This window comes from Arctopsyche grandis, chromosome 8, assembly GCF_051622035.1.
Source record: "Arctopsyche grandis isolate Sample6627 chromosome 8, ASM5162203v2, whole genome shotgun sequence".
NCBI lineage: Eukaryota > Metazoa > Arthropoda > Insecta > Trichoptera > Hydropsychidae > Arctopsyche > Arctopsyche grandis.
The window spans coordinates 32,663,437-32,679,751 of NC_135362.1; the positions used below are offsets into that span (position 1 = coordinate 32,663,437).

Genomic DNA, 16,315 nt, shown 5'->3' on the forward strand with positions numbered 1-16,315 from the left:
AGAAGGTATGTAAAAATACGGCTTAACTTAAGAATCACCCTGCATATAAAATTTTTTCTATAAATTAATATTATTATATTACATATGTATATGATAATATATAAACTGGTCTATGCAATGTAACATTTGTTTTAACGTGAGTCAAAACATTTGAAGTTCAAGAAATTTATTTCTATAATTAATGTATTGCAAAATGTCTTCTTAGATATAGGAATAGCTGAATGCCCATCAAATTCATTTTTTATGCTTATAACGAAAGGGTGACGCGTGGATGCGCCGGCTCGAAATAAGTGAGTTTCTTTTGTTAATTTCTATTGTTAACCTTTTTTTTTGCTCTCTAGAGAGCAAAAAAAAGGTTAAAAATAGAAATTGACAATAGGATCTCGTTTCAGCCCCTTCGTCCGCCGAAAACTGCTTATAACTAAGATCATAGATTGAAAAAATTATTCTAAAGTGTTTTTTTCGTATTTTTCTATCCATGGTTTATTTTTTTCTATTACATATGTAGTTACTCACTTTTTACTGTTCGGTGATTACTGGTCACAAAGTCACTAAAATCTCTATAACGGAACATCTAGCAGCCGAAAAGTCCATCATACTAACGAGAACTTGAGTGCCAAATATTGTGTATTCGCGATTTTCATGGCAAAAATTGTCTTTGTGACCACCGTAATGTGACGAATAGTCCAATTACCACTTTTTACATATACATTTCCAACAGTTTCAAACACTATTACTGAATAATAGATCTACAAACACTATCATAATTATTTTGCAAAATGGCAGGATACGACCAAGATTTGTACAAATTTGACGATTTGTAAAAATGAAAATGGTGCGAGGTGTATCTGAAGTAGCCCTAAAAATACTCCTAGATTTTTATCTAGATCGAAATTTTTATCAATTCATTTATATTTAAAGCTTTGTACATGGACATGAACGGCAATATTTCGGCCATTAGTGTCAAAACTAGGCGGTGTGCTTTTGTTTGACAGACGACTCACGTGGTGTGGATGATGGCTTCTTCTTCGGAGCCTGATGTTGCTAGTCAGCTTCAAGTGCGCTTTCGCACCAAACAAAACCAGTAAGTACATTCATATTCACGTACAAATAAACACACTTCATATTTTAAGACATATTTAACCATTCTTTGCACGTTTCAGATATGCCATTCCCGACACTCCATACGCGATTGCCGCAACAGTCTCCACGAGCGAACTCAACACTCTCGTCAATGCAATACTCAAAGACAATCCTGACATCACTAAAAAGGTCAACTTTGATTTTATAGTTTTTGGGGAATTTTTACGTACTAGCCTATCGGAACATTTGCAATCGCACGAAGCTCCCACTGAAAGTACCGTTGAAATCGAGTATTTGGAGAGGCTGCCCGCTCCAAAACCCCATGATTGCCTCACACACGATGATTGGGTTGCTGCAGTTAGTTGTAAATCGTCTTGGTAAGTAGGTTTTCATTTTTTTTTTTTTGCCACTACGTATAATTTATATTTAACCGAAATGACTATTTCAGGATTGTCAGTGGCTGTTACGACAATAGTTTACATTTATGGACTACGAAGGGTGCTCATAAATTAGCAATACCTGGTCACACATCTCCCGTGAAAGCTGTTTCTTGGGTTAGCCTTAATGATTCAACTGGTGTCTTCATTAGGTTTGTTATTAATTAGATTTATATTTTTATTTTAAATAGAAATATAATAACGTACATTTTTGTTTTTTTTTTTTATTTATAGTGGATCTCACGACCAAACGGCTATGATTTGGGAATGGGACATAGGCTCTAATGCTGTAGAATGCATTGTATCTTGCCGTGGTCATGATAAAAGTATTGATTGTATTGATGTTACTGATGATGGTTCTCGATTTGTTACAGGCAGTTGGGATACTACTATAAAAATTTGGAGTGCCCGTTAGTGAAGATTGAAGAATTTCAATGTACTATATATATTTACATAATACTTGTTAGTTATTATTGATTTTTATTTTACAGAATTAATTGACGAAGACGAAAGTGCGAGTAAAAAAACTAAAGTCGACAACGGAAAACCTAGAGTACGTTGATAATTTCTTTAATATAATTGCTTAAAATCGAGGTTTATCGATAATAATTCTAATTCTAGTCCTCACAAGTATCCCTGTCTGGACACAGAGAAGCCGTATCAGGAGTCAAATGGATGAACACTGATACCGAATTAGCCAGCTCTTCGTGGGATCACACTTTGAAGATTTGGGATGTAGATCTAGCTGCTCCTTCTAGAACAATAGCATCTAACAAACCATTTTTCTCTCTTGACTGGAATCCTCAAAATAGATTGTTGCTAACTTCATCTGCAGATAAAATTGTTAGGGTATTTGACCATCGATTGAACGGTATTATACTTTCGCATAGTTCTTTTTTGTAATGTATTCATATTGTTCTGTTTATTTACAAAGTTTTGTATTGTTTTTTCAGTTGATACGCCTACAGTTAATGCTAGAGGTCATACTTCATGGGTATCTGCTGCAAAATGGGGTCCAAATGAAGAATATCTTTTTGTATCGGCTGGTCACGATATGCTATTTAAAATGTGGGACTTAAGAAGGTATGGATGTTACAGTAATCTAATAAGAATACATTTTTAACTCGCCAAGATGTTTTATTGAATATTCATGCGAATTATTTCAGCCCACGTGCCGCACTATACGAAATGTCAGGACACACGGATAAGCTTTTGTGTTGTGATTGGGTGGGACAGTATTTAATATCTGGAGGAGCCGACAATGCTATGAGAATTTATAAATCGAAAAAGCCTGCATCTCAATAAATAAAATATGTAGTAAAAATGTATTTCTAATAAAGTATAAAATATGGTCGATGAGTGAGTGTCATTAAATATGTGTTTACATGTTTTATGTGCACCTAATGGTGGATTGTTGTAATCAGATAAGAGTGTATAGGAATCATTGGAATGTTGAAAGAAATAAAAGAAACATGTTTGCCAATTCTGTCATTTTATTTGAATCAATTGCTTTTACAAATGTTCAACGCAAAGGAACATGACAATAAAATGTTATATCTTCTCTACCAGTTCATTTGTTAAATTACATCTTAAATTCAGCATAACTGTCAATAACCGCGGATCACACAAAAAATGCTTAGAGCACATAATATAGAAACTTGCAAATATTGTATAACAAAATAGATACATTATATTTTTTTTAGCATTTCAAGTGAAAAACATGGGCACGCTACTGGGCACCCAACATAACTTATTATCATAGTTATGCCAAATCTGTCAACACAATAAAGCAACATTCTCCTATAAAATATTCATCCTCATCTACATCAAAATTTGTTTTTATTTTTAACCATTTTTTCCTTCGTCCAGTCTGTAGCAACAGAACTTTTATTAACTAAATATCTACCTAATCTAAGATACCCTAGCCTGACCTAACCTAATGCTAGACTAGTCTGCAGGGTTGGTTGTCTTATTTACTGTACAAAGTTGGACACGTGTTTTAAAATACAGCACCGTCGTACTGTAACGTTGACTCTGGCTCTTATTCTTTTTTTACATATATAAATGCCAAAAAGCATTTGATTTTACTGCCATAGGTGCCAGCTACGGCCATTTTTTGTTACATATCTTTGACACGTTAAAAAAATTACTTACAAAAAAATAACATTGATGTCGTAAAAAAGTATTAACCGTATGAATGGACATTTGTCCCATTTTTTTTACTACTCTATCTAAATTTTATGCTACAAAGTAGTCACTATCCTAGAGACACTATATCAACTACTGTTAACATTTCTAATCATATTAGAGTAAATCTAGCCATTTTTAGTCCAGGAATCATTCACTTGGCACATTCCTGAACACAACATCAATTATCACTTAATTTATTAAATAGATTTACATTTTTTGAGACTTACATTCTATGGAAAATATCCTATGATACTAATCCATCAGTTTGGTGCTGGATGAGAGTTGCCAATATTATCTCTACGTTGATATCTCTAATATCCACACATTGATCATTTATCACCTTGCATCATTGAGATACATACAGTATTAAATATTATATTTAAAATTCTCTTATCATTCGATAAAATGTTTCAACTTGCACTCGAGTTACAAACAACTCATAGATGGAAGTCGTTAATCGGTATTATTTTTTTTTTTTTAACGTTAACTACTTAATTCCTACAACTTAAACTTAAGTTGGATTTATTTTAGTATTTAAAAGCATTCAGTGAAATATTAGGCTGTGAAGTTTTGTAAAAAAACTTTTCACAGCAAACTGTACAATCTAAAACCTAAAACTTATGAATAGCCAGTAAGATGGTATTTTAAAACTATATTTTCTACTCAGAAATATATCAACATGAAAATAAATTAATAAATTATTTCAATAAGAGGCGTAATTAATAACACCAGTATAGCAGAATATATCGATCCTTTTCATCATATTACTATGATAAAATAATCTCTTCAGAACTGACCCTAGATGAAAAGGTATAAGATATGAGGTTCAATCTGCGTGACCCCCATCTCTATAACTCTCTCTCTTTATTCAAAATACAAGTTTATTTGCTCTGCACATAGATAAATGTGAAAAATTCAATGTCAGAACATGATCGTATCATCTGATATTTATTTTGGGGGAAAGGCACAAGTCTAAAAAAATATGACTGTATTCTTAGGTGGTACAAAATACATGCACCCCTATTGTTTGCTTCATTTCATAGAAATAAATTGGATCATTGGCCCAATAGTTTCATTTTATATCATTGTTGCTTATAAAATTGAAAATTAAATATTCAGTCGTTTCAAACTAATTTAGCTTCTACTTTTTTATATTACATAATTTACTATATAAAAATTTACAATATTGAGGCAATTAATAAATATCTTTCAATGCAGCACTTTTCATTTGAAATTAATTTTTGTCAAGTATTTTCAGTCGCTTTCACAAAAAATCGACGGTAAAATAGTGATACAGCTTTTCCATTATTTGAGTAAATAAGTATTTTAAAGCCACTGATATTCTTTTTTTATTTTGGAATGTATTATAATCGAGACTGAATCAACTTTACGTGTTATCCTCACATTTTTATATGTATATATTGCAAAATATTATTCTTTTCCTAACACGGTGCACTTCTCACTGTCGTGCAACATAGTTTAAAATCATTACAATTTGCACAATCGTTAAATTGTTGAATCAGATTTCTTATTTTATTTATTATGTTGTGTTTATTTTAAAATATTTTTTAAATAGGAAACTAATTATTATTGATGTAAAAATATTTATCACATGTTGACCAAGTTGTGGGAATTATCAATTCCTTACACTATCAAATTCAAAATGTATAGACATACCAAACCAATATAAAAACATGAAACGATTATCTACCACATCTAAAGATCGACAAAATTTAAACAAAAACGTGTAATTGTATGTATATTTTTGTGTATTCACATTCAAAAGGAAGACGAATGAGTGAGTTGCATCACTCGGCTATGAAAATTATACCACTGAAAATCAAGGAAGACTTTTGAAACTCTGGAGAGCTAGTACATCTAATAACCGATCACATATGTATTGGCTGAAAAGGGAAAATTATGTTTTCTTGCAGTTAACACCACGTACACTTGATAAACATCACTATTTAACAAATAGTAGACACACGGGACATACATACATATAGATTTCATGTATTTTCAATAACATTTACAGAAAAAACAGTCTTTGACTCAAAAAATATTTTTTATACAGTGAAACCTCGTTTTAGCGAATCCCAAGAATAGTATTTCTCTTTCACTTCCGATTGAGGTTCACATTGAATGGATACAGTCTTTATTACGTAAAAAAACAGGTTCTGAAAGGATAATCCTAATGTTAGGACTACATTTCGAAACAAGATACGTTAAAATGAAGTTTCACTGTGTGCACATATATCAATACACATGTACACGTAATACATATTATTATCTGGCTATTGATCCAATTTATATCAATTTATATAGTATCTCATCTGGAGTTTTTTTTTTATTACTAATCTAAATGTATTCACCACTGAGAGTCAAAATGTATATTTTTTTTCTTCTAATGACACAAAACAGGTCCAAAAATGCCAGTCTTGAACAAGGCATGCGGTATCACATTGTACCAATACTACTGAGTTCGCTTATACTACATAAATAGAATAAGCGATGTAAAAAGCAGATTTGTTTTGAATATCAATCATCAAGAACATATTGATGTCATTTCGAAAGATTTGAAACATAATGAAAATGTTATTATTAATTCGGCTTACTTTTATTTAATTTGTTTGAGTTAACTACATACATATGTATGTCGACTGATTTTTTCAAAACTGTAAATAAATGTAAACTCTAATTTTTAATTTCCAATCAATCATTTTCATCAAATCTATTATTGAATGAAACATTCTTTCATTTGGTGTATTATACAACAACTAATTTCGTTGAAGAACATGAGGCGAGAAGTATTCGTTACACATACATATGTATTTTGTATGTATGTATGTACAATCAAATTTGTGAAATGTATAAAAAGAAAAGATTCAATTGTAGAAAACTACTACCAATAAATTTACATTTATGCTTTTTACTTCAATTGAATACTTTTTTGTTACAAAAAGTTCATTGGAAAAATAAACACGTAAATTTTCAATGACGTATTCTATGACAAATTAAGATTAAAACATGCAAAGAGGTTTATTTAAAAAAAATGTATTTCACCAAGAACGCTTAATATAATGGATAACATCTGGGAACTGATTGAAAATTAATAATTTAAAAGAATACACACCAAAATTCAGTATATTACACAAAAATATAATATTATAGGTATAACTACACATACAAACAAACTTGTAAACGTTGTTGTATCTATTATTGCATTTTAGAAAAATGAGCACTCTCATAAACATCTTCCAATACTAAAAAGCTAGCGAATAATAATAGATGTGAAATTGTGCTGCTTTAGACCGTATTTTTATTTATTTAGAGCAGGTGATTTATTACCTGTTATAAAGTTGATAGTATTGTGAAATCTTAGAAATGGGAATACCTTAGGAACTTTTAATTTTGACTTATTACGTGGAAACGTTAAATCAAGCATGTTACACGAAGATAATAAATTTGACATCCTCTTTTTGAAATTTCGGAACAACATAATTTTTTTATAAGAAATAGAAAAATTAGTGCCATGTATGTACATAATATTGTAGTGTTGCAATTTAACCATTAGTTGAAAATTGTTTTGAATTCCATCCATATGATAAAACAAGGAAAAGCTATTCATCACTTTATCTGAAAACACAAAAAATATATGTTTAATAATTTCATATATGATTAATTTTAATCAAATACTAAATGAAACCAAAATATAAGTAAATAACGAAATCCGAGTAAAATAAAATATTGAAAATGATTTAAAAATATATTCTTTCACTTTAATTATTTAAATATAAATCAAAATTAATCAGATGTACCATATAAATGCAAGCATTTTTGTATTACCTTTTCATCTGGTACACTTGCTTAGTAAAAAAACTGAAAAATAAATCTTACAGAGCTAAAATGTGATGAAGCTACTTCTGTGGGTACGATTGATAGGATTCGTCGGGAGAAGCAGCAGTAGAGTGGTCTGGTTCAATAGCATGAAGAAGAGAAGGTGCTGCACTGCCCATATACCCATATGGATGTGTCGCTGTTATATACTAAAAAATATACAAAAAAAAAAAATCAAAAATTTTATCATTTTAAGCACTGTCGAAGTATAAAAAACAAATTGAAAAAAATCTTAAATTAGTTTGAGTCACTACCTGGGATGGAACTAATTGCAATGTTCCCATATGTTGAAGAAGCTGTGTAGGATACTGTTGAGATGCATCAGGCAATACTAATCCCATAGTTCTATCTCCACGGCCTACTTGAACAGTATACTCCTAATAATCAAAATAATTGTGAGTACGTAATCATAACACAATATTTTAATTAAAGCTGTATTATATTATAAGACTTACTGGATCTATTTGATGTGCTGGCATATGGGCAGGTTGAAGCATAGGATATGGAGCTGGTACCCAATGAGGAGTTACAGGATAGCCTCCTAAATATACTCCACCCCGAAACATGCTAAGATCAGCACCCGTACCACATCCATACATGGTAGTTCCGGCACTACCTATTCCCTAAAACACAAAAATTAAATGTTCATCAATATTATTCTATATATTAAAAACTTTTTCTGCATGTTTATAATATTTATTAAATAAAAACCTGATGTGTTGGATCTGTGTTGTCTCTCCAGGGTCTATCTGGTGCTTTGAATTGTTTCTTCTTATTACCACCACCATCAGCAAACTTGACAAGCAGTGGTTCCTTTGCTCCTTCTATTGGATTTCCATTAAATACCTAAAATTTGAATGCCTACGTTTCAGTTGGAAGTTTTTTTTTTAATAAATGGAAATATATTTCCATCAATGGCGTTACATTTTAACATAACAAAAAGATATGTACGTTATTTTCGAAACTGTCTTACCTGTATGATTTTTTCACATTTGTCACGTGACTCCATGCGGGCAAAACCAACCCCTTTACTGTGACCATATGTATCACGTAAAATGCGTGTTGAAATGACCTGACCAAAGCGAGCCAAAAGTTGATCTACATCATTTTCCTTAAAATGTGGTGGTAGATTGGCCATGTACAAATTTGTTGGATCTTGCTCTTGTTGCTGCATCCACAAATAAAATAATAAATACAGAACGATTGACTATTTTCACATTGTAATACTACGGTAAAAAATGCATCCTTTGAAATAATTGTCCTAATGAGAAAAGTTACGTTTACATTTTCCGAATTTACCAATTTTTCAACAGTCTTAATTATGGATATTTGTACAAAAAAATCAATTATATTACACACATTTTACAGTGTAAAACATATGTAATAGATAGAGTGAAACCATAAATTCATAAAAAAAATCTAATCTTGTTCATACAGTTCTTTAAAATATTTTAAAATTTTATATTGCTAATCTAACATATTGTAATTAGTTACCCAAGTATACAATAACCGAATAAAACACTGTATTTATATCATACAACTAAAATTAAATATTGCAATTATTTCATTAATAATAAACAAAAAACATTTTACTATATGAAAGGTCAATCATACATAAATATTCAAAAAATGCAATCTAAATACCTTTTTTTTAATATTATAAGTACAAAATAAATGTACATATTATATATATTATGTACTGAATAAGTTACCTAAACACATTAAATATATCATTTTCTTTCATTTACAATACAATATATTTTTAATTCAGTTATAGACAAGTTATTATATGTTTAAAATACAGAAGCCAAAATTTTACAAAAACACGATAAGGGGGGCCTGGGGTGGGGAGGATAAGTGAAAGTTAAATATGTATACTTCAAATATTACGGGGAAATATATATGATTAGTTTTTTTAAGATAGGATCTAAAGAGAAATGTTAACAGAAAGTAGCGTATTTATATACATATATACAAATATTCATATGAAAATTTGACTCACATACACACACGTCATGTATACATACATACACTTTCCACACATACACATGCACACAACAGTAATTATGTGCCCACTCAGAATTTATTTATATGTTTGCATATTCATGTATGTTTTAAATACACGCACAATTTCAAAAGCATTTTTCAACAAGCTTAGCAAGTCACAAATAGCTATGTAATTTTAAGCTTTTATGGCAAAGCAAAGCTTGAAAATGCAAATTAGCGATAAATGTTGTAGTATTATTTTAGTTCATCGTTATTTTAGCTCTAAATGTATCATTTGATTTCGAAGCATTTGAATTCATCAATATATATATATACAATATATGAAAATGAGTGTAAAAGATCTATGTATGTGATAAAACTTATTAAATTGGTAAGTTTTGATTCTTAATTTAATGCAATTTATATTTATAATTTTATTTAGAAAAAAATAGTAACTAACCACTTTTACGGAACCACTAAGTACTTAGTTATAAAAAACGCTTCTATTTTTGACGAATAAAATAATGAAAATTCCTACTCTTTTTAACAATGAAAAAACCAGCTTGTATGAAATATATTAATTGTAAATTTACTAGTTTTAAAATTAAAATAAATAGGAAAATGATGAGTAATAATAGAGAACTAGTATTAGGATTTCTAAAATCCATACACACACACATACATATGTACACATCTCTATGTAATGTGTATGTGTGTGCTTATGCAGATGGGTGAATGTCTGTTAATGATAATGTATATATGAAATTTGTTTGTGTACATGTATTTTTTTTTAGAAAAACCCAAAATCCATAAAAACTAATTTTTACCAGCAAAACTTAGATGGATTAGTTAAAGTTGGGAACTGTATGCAAGAAATGAAATACATAATTATAACTATAATACCAGAAATTGTTAGAAAAAGCCCAACCTAACTAACAATAAGCCGGTTTAACTATGTAGAACAAAACTAGTTTTAGCAGATTTTTATACTTTAATATAGGACTAAAAAAAAGTTAGAGCACAGTAATTTAAAGTGTGTATTTTATGGAACATGAGGATGGTGTTTTAGTAAATATTACTTGCATGCACAACGTACACTGTTGGGTCTATGCAGCAAGCAGATACCCACTTTAGCCATCTGAGCTTGGATCCCTTTGGCTTGCAGACCCTTGACTGCAGCCTCCGCTGAGTTAACACTTTCAAAATCTACGAAACCATATCCTAAAATAAACGGAAGACATGTATCAAAAAACTATACGCATACATGTATGTATGTACATATAATATATGTTAGTAAACCTCATTGAATAAAAATTACAACTTCTATGAACAAATCCGCTCGGATTCTAAACATTTACTTTGATTCAATTAGAAACAATAGTATGTATGTATTATATTAACAATGTGAAAAGAGTATAGTCACCTTTGCATTTATTAGTATTTTTATCCAATATAGCTTTGGTTGAAATGATAGTGCCAAATCTGAAATATTAAAAGAAATTGCATAAACACCACTGAAGGCAGTAATTTTACACTAGTAGAAGTGCTCGTCTATATAATATATATTTTTCAATTAAATTCAAACGTTGTATTTAAATTCAACTTACTGGTGACACATATTAACAAGATCTTTGTCGGTGGTCGTGGGAGCCAATCCTCTGATATATAAATTAGTCCGCGAGAGTTGTTCGAGGGGTACGTTCGCATTGTTGCTAAGGGATGTACTCATCGTACCAGATTGAGAGCCGGTTGCAGATGATGACGATGAAGTAGTGTTACTAGGAGATGCAGCCGTTGGTACACGACCACTCGATGCATACTGTAAACAATATTACCATAAATAAATTTCAGCTGTAATATTACACATAGACACATAAAAAAGCCAATTGAAAACAGCATGCTGCCAAGCGTAAAAACGAACCAAGTCCAAATTATCTTTCAATGTCATTATGTAAATACAATATTTTCAAGTGGAAAATGCACTCAGTCTTCAATTCATATACCGATAATAACACACAACACACAGTACTATATGATTATGTAAATCGAATTAAGGGGAAAAACTAATCGATCAAATTCAAAAATGATTAAAAACCTGTCTAGATGTAAACCTCATTATGCCACCATTTACACGTTTATAAGAGGCATTCATTAATTTTAATTAAACGTATAAAACTTGCACAGTAAATGTCTTCTGAAATCTGACTACTTATTTTAACTTTCTAATATTTTCAATCATTCCAAATATTAATGAACCGCTTTAAATCGAAGATTTTCCTAAAACTGGCTAGAGTTTTCGTGTGGAAGCTTTAAAATACTATACTACTTTCGTTTCACTCGATAATACGAATATATGTATTTATATGCAGAACAATGTTACTTGCATGACCAAGACTGACGAGAAGGAGGGGGGGGGGGGGGACAAATTCCAAGGTCCATATTATGGAAAATCATGACAAAAATATGTACATGTGTATATAAATAGAAATTATTAATTTTTTGCTTTATTTGTATTCATAATTCATATTTAAATAGATATAAAGGGTTATAGAATATTAAAATGAAATAAAAAACATAAAAACGGTGTTAATGACCATGGTATAAGCATTTTTGGAAGATAATGTAATGCACTTAGTGTATAAATATGATATGGGGCATATGGACTGGTTCGCATAAAGTGCAATCTGGAAGTCCAATTTTTCGATCAGTTGGGGCTGTATATCGGCAATAACGTGGCGAAGGTTTCCAAGTCATCCATCGTCTCTGGCTTATCAGCGTAGACTATCAACTTCACATATCGCCACAGAAAATAATCCTAAGGTGTTAAATCACACGAACTTGGAGGCCAATTCACGACCGTAAAATGGACGTAGCGCGCGGTACCACGACTTTTGAAACAAATTTGCACAATTTGCAAGAGTTGTTCTGGTGTTAGTCTATTCATGGCAAAATGGCAAACCAAACTGAGCACAAATCAACTGTTAAATTAACTGTCGTTGGAAAAAGAGTTGCTAACCTCTACAAAAAACACCCTTAGTTAGAATATAAAAAAATAAATATTGCCTGCGGCGCATACTTTTTTTGCGTGATTTTATTCATTTTATATTTAACACTAGTATTGTGCCCGATGAAATATCATCGCATGGGCTATGGAATATTAAGTTATTAAATAAAAAAAAATTAAAAGAAATGTGTCGGTCCTGTGTTCGATCATATTTTTTTTCAAATACCTTTTAAATATATTTATTTTAATATTTATATTTAATTGTTTAATATGAAAAAAATATTTAATTCATTAAATAAAATGCTCTGAGACTATTGCCCTAGAGGAGTTTTTTATTGATTTGTTATTATATTCGTACATTTTTCTGGCAATGTTTGAAGTACATATATCGAATCGAAACGGCTATTGTACATAGTACGGCAAGCGTTATCGCAGACACACAGAATTGCGCTATTATATACATATATGATGATATCGATTGTGGAATATTTTGTGTTAAAATTTCTAAAATAAATCCCCCCCTTCAAAAAGTGAATTAAGCAAGCTTTAATTTAGATCATACAGAAGAAAAATTTGGGCGGCCACAGGTCATTTTTCTAAGACAGCTGATGCCAATTAGGGTGAAAACACACAGCAAGGAACGTGGCACGAGGAACGTTGACAAGTTCTCCTACATTTCTTCAAATATGGGATACACGGTTATCGATCACCGTCAAGCAAGGATACAATTGTACCGAAAACACTCCAGAGGGTCATTTTGGGACGACGCGAATGAATATTACGTGGTAATACGTCATGCCCGTTGTTGCTGGAGCAGTTGGGACTTTATGTCCCTAATCACTATGTGCGTGGTAGACATCATCATTTGCTGGCTGTACCACCTGCCCGCACAGTTCTTTTTCGAATGGCTCCTATTCCAAGAGCTATTCGACTTCTTAATGAAATCGTTGCTGCCGAGACTGAATGTGATATTTTCCACCTTAGTGAGCGTAAATTGTCGGAAATTACTCTAACCCATTTATCTGGTAGTCTGCGCTCATCATTGTTTTCATGATTGATTGTGATTTATGAGTGAAATTTTGATTAACTCTCTTCCATTTGGGCCTTACAGGGATGTTTTGTATTTGTAGTTGTTTCTTACATATTTATTGAAACTGGCTGTAGGTGCAAGGCATTCCTTATGCTATATTTTTTATTTGATATTTTTACTTAATCTGTTATTATTAAATGCTATTTTTTATGTTTATGTATGGATGTATTTATGTTTATGTTCAAATGTATTTTTTTATGTATAATTGATGAGTATATTATTTTCGTTATGTATTAATTTATGTTTAATTGTTATTTTGTTTTTTTTGTGTTATATTTTTTGACCATTGTGGCACTCACACTATGTATTAATTTATGTTTAATTGTTATTTTGTTTTTTTTGTGTTATATTTTTTGACCATTGTGGCACTCTAGGAATTCCTGTTATGCCACAATGGTCTGTTTAGAATAAATAAATAAATATGTGCAAGGCACAGCCCATTTTTTTGCACGTTTAAAAGTATCTAAAAAAAAACCACGTGCCACATGCACCGCTGTGTGTTTTCGCCTCTATGTTGCCATGGTAGAGTTTTATTTTTCATTTTTAACGATCCTCTGTAGTAGTAGAAGTAGTTTAACAGTAGTGGGGTAGAAGGGTGGTGGATACCTGTGTGTGCTGCGAGGCATGCAGCTGAGGCAGCGCGTGCATTGAAGGCGGTGGATGCAGCGGCGGATGAGGGTGCTGATGGGGGTGCTGATGGGTGTGTGGGTGGGCGTGTTGCGCTGCGTAGGGCGGCAGCGCGGCCTGGTGGGGCGGCGGGTAGCGCAGGGGCGGCGGGCCAGGACCCCAGGGCGCGCGGTACGGGGGTTGCGCCGCGCTCGCCATCACCAAACCACCCTCGATGATAATCACACCCTCTGGTAGACCGCCTTCCACCAACCCACCCCCTTCGCTTGGACTGCGGCTGCGGCTGCGGCTCTGGATGGGACTGAGGCTGCTGTTGGGACTGGCGCCAGCCGATGCTTCAGCAGCTGAAGATGCTGGTGCTGGAGCTGGAGCCGGAGCTGCTGGAGCTGGAGTTGGAGCTGCTGCAGCCGCTTCAGCAGCTGCTACTGTCGCAGTTGATGGCGGTCGCGCGCCACTGCCGATACCGCCCTAAAACAACACAAGCACTCCATTCACATAAACTGCTACTATCGATCACGATGATTTTTTTCACTATTGGACAACTTTCATTTTTTTACATACATACATACACACATACATATACATGTGATACATAAATTCGCGAATGGACTTGGTTCGCTGTTAGAACGACAGTTGGACGGAATCAACAATACAATCGGGTACCCAAAAATAATTACAACAAAAACAATCCGACGAATGTACAAGAAGTTGTTTATGGGAAAAATCGAGGGTTTATGTACGTGCTGGGTGAAAAACCGAAATCAAAATGACACCGATCTTTAAGGGCACAAACAGACACAGCATATTGTGCATATTTTTTTTTTATACTTCAAATTAGTTTTTCTTTATCTTAATTTGCGATAATTTTTTTTTAATTAAGATAAAAAAAAATTATTTGCTTGCGGTCCAAATCTTAATAGTCTCTTGCCGCGTAGCGGGGATTAATCAGAGAAATTTTTGAAAATACCCTTCAAATTATGGAAAATTTCAAAAAAATTATAAAATCTTTTATAAATGACTGTAAATTGAACTCAAATAAGTTCTAATGATTATTTTAAGCCTTCTAATTAGCTAATTGGTATTTTAAAAAAGGGGTTACCAACCATTTTTATACAACAAAATTTTTAAACTGAAAAAAAATTCCCATCATCTTTATGATATAAATGATTCCGAAATTTAAAACATAAAATTTTTTTGGACTAGTATAACCAACCTTTTTTTTATATATTAAAATTTTTGGATTGAGAATTTTTTTTTAAATATTCCCATCATCGTTATGATATAATTGATTGCAAAATTTAAAATATTATAATTTATTAATAAGGTAATAGAAAAATATTTTTGAAGAGAGAAAAAAAATCTAAAAATATACCATCGTCTTTAAGCTATAAATAATCGTAAAATTTAAAATAAAATAAACTTTTGGACTGGGATAACGAAACTTTTTTTATACAATAAAATCAGATGAAGTTGAATTGCACGTATTTTATTTTATATTTATATATTTATACCAGGAAGGTCTAACGCAACGGAAGGCAAGGAAATACAAGGACACCAATGCGTCTTCCTGACCAATTACAAAAAAAAAGTAATGTTCCGACTTTTGTAATGACGTGTGGCAAACAGTCTTATTAACTGATTGTCGATTGGCATTATTGACGAGTTGGCATTAGTGTCGGCCCAAGCGGAAATACGCGACGGTCGACAGAGTTCGAGCAGACGGCGTACGGACAACTTGTGTTCCGTACGCTCCGCTGAACCACCACGTGCAAATTTTACATTTCAATAAACTACATCAAACCATTATCGAAGTCTTTTCCATGATGGTCCTTCGAACCGGATACCAGTAACCTAGGCCACAACACCAAACGGACAAACCAATAGGAAAAAACGTGGTCGAGAAAAAATGGATGTCAATTAAGAAATCGGTATCGTTCCTTTGTTACTATCCATACCTTTCCAATACTAATAACATGTTTGCTTCTATTTCAGCAATATATT

At 32.0% G+C, this 16,315-nt stretch overlaps 2 protein-coding genes across 6 annotated transcripts in view; one reads left to right on the forward strand and one right to left on the reverse strand.

Annotated features, from left to right (window-relative positions):
- The first annotated feature begins 925 nt into the window (after positions 1 to 925).
- Positions 926 to 3,348, forward strand: LOC143916043 (ribosome biogenesis protein WDR12 homolog). The gene is made up of 8 exons (XM_077436917.1): positions 926 to 1,084; positions 1,164 to 1,460; positions 1,532 to 1,672; positions 1,755 to 1,930; positions 2,012 to 2,073; positions 2,142 to 2,391; positions 2,474 to 2,603; positions 2,687 to 3,348. Exons 1-8 carry the CDS (start codon positions 1,014 to 1,016, stop codon positions 2,823 to 2,825), a joined length of 1,266 nt encoding a protein of 421 aa, XP_077293043.1. The 5' UTR covers positions 926 to 1,013; the 3' UTR covers positions 2,826 to 3,348.
- A 1,346-nt stretch (positions 3,349 to 4,694) lies between these two features.
- shep (RNA binding motif single stranded interacting protein alan shepard) overlaps positions 4,695 to 16,315 on the reverse strand; it is a 108,156-nt gene continuing 96,535 nt past the window's right edge. For 2 of the 5 annotated variants that reach the window (XM_077436915.1, XM_077436913.1), the window contains exons 3-12: positions 14,294 to 14,782; positions 11,201 to 11,412; positions 11,017 to 11,075; positions 10,723 to 10,814; positions 8,581 to 8,775; positions 8,319 to 8,453; positions 8,063 to 8,230; positions 7,862 to 7,984; positions 7,608 to 7,756; positions 4,695 to 7,346 (exon numbers count right to left, since the gene is read on the reverse strand). In XM_077436915.1, coding sequence (XP_077293041.1) covers positions 7,628 to 7,756; positions 7,862 to 7,984; positions 8,063 to 8,230; positions 8,319 to 8,453; positions 8,581 to 8,775; positions 10,723 to 10,814; positions 11,017 to 11,075; positions 11,201 to 11,412; positions 14,294 to 14,782 — 1,602 coding nt within the window. In that variant the 3' untranslated portion in view covers positions 4,695 to 7,346; positions 7,608 to 7,627. Of the gene's footprint in view, positions 7,347 to 7,607; positions 7,757 to 7,861; positions 7,985 to 8,062; positions 8,231 to 8,318; positions 8,454 to 8,580; positions 8,776 to 10,689; positions 10,815 to 11,016; positions 11,076 to 11,200; positions 11,413 to 14,293; positions 14,783 to 16,315 lie in introns of all 5 variants that reach the window. The other 3 variants (XM_077436914.1, XM_077436911.1, XR_013260940.1) reach the window with 2 other exon arrangements.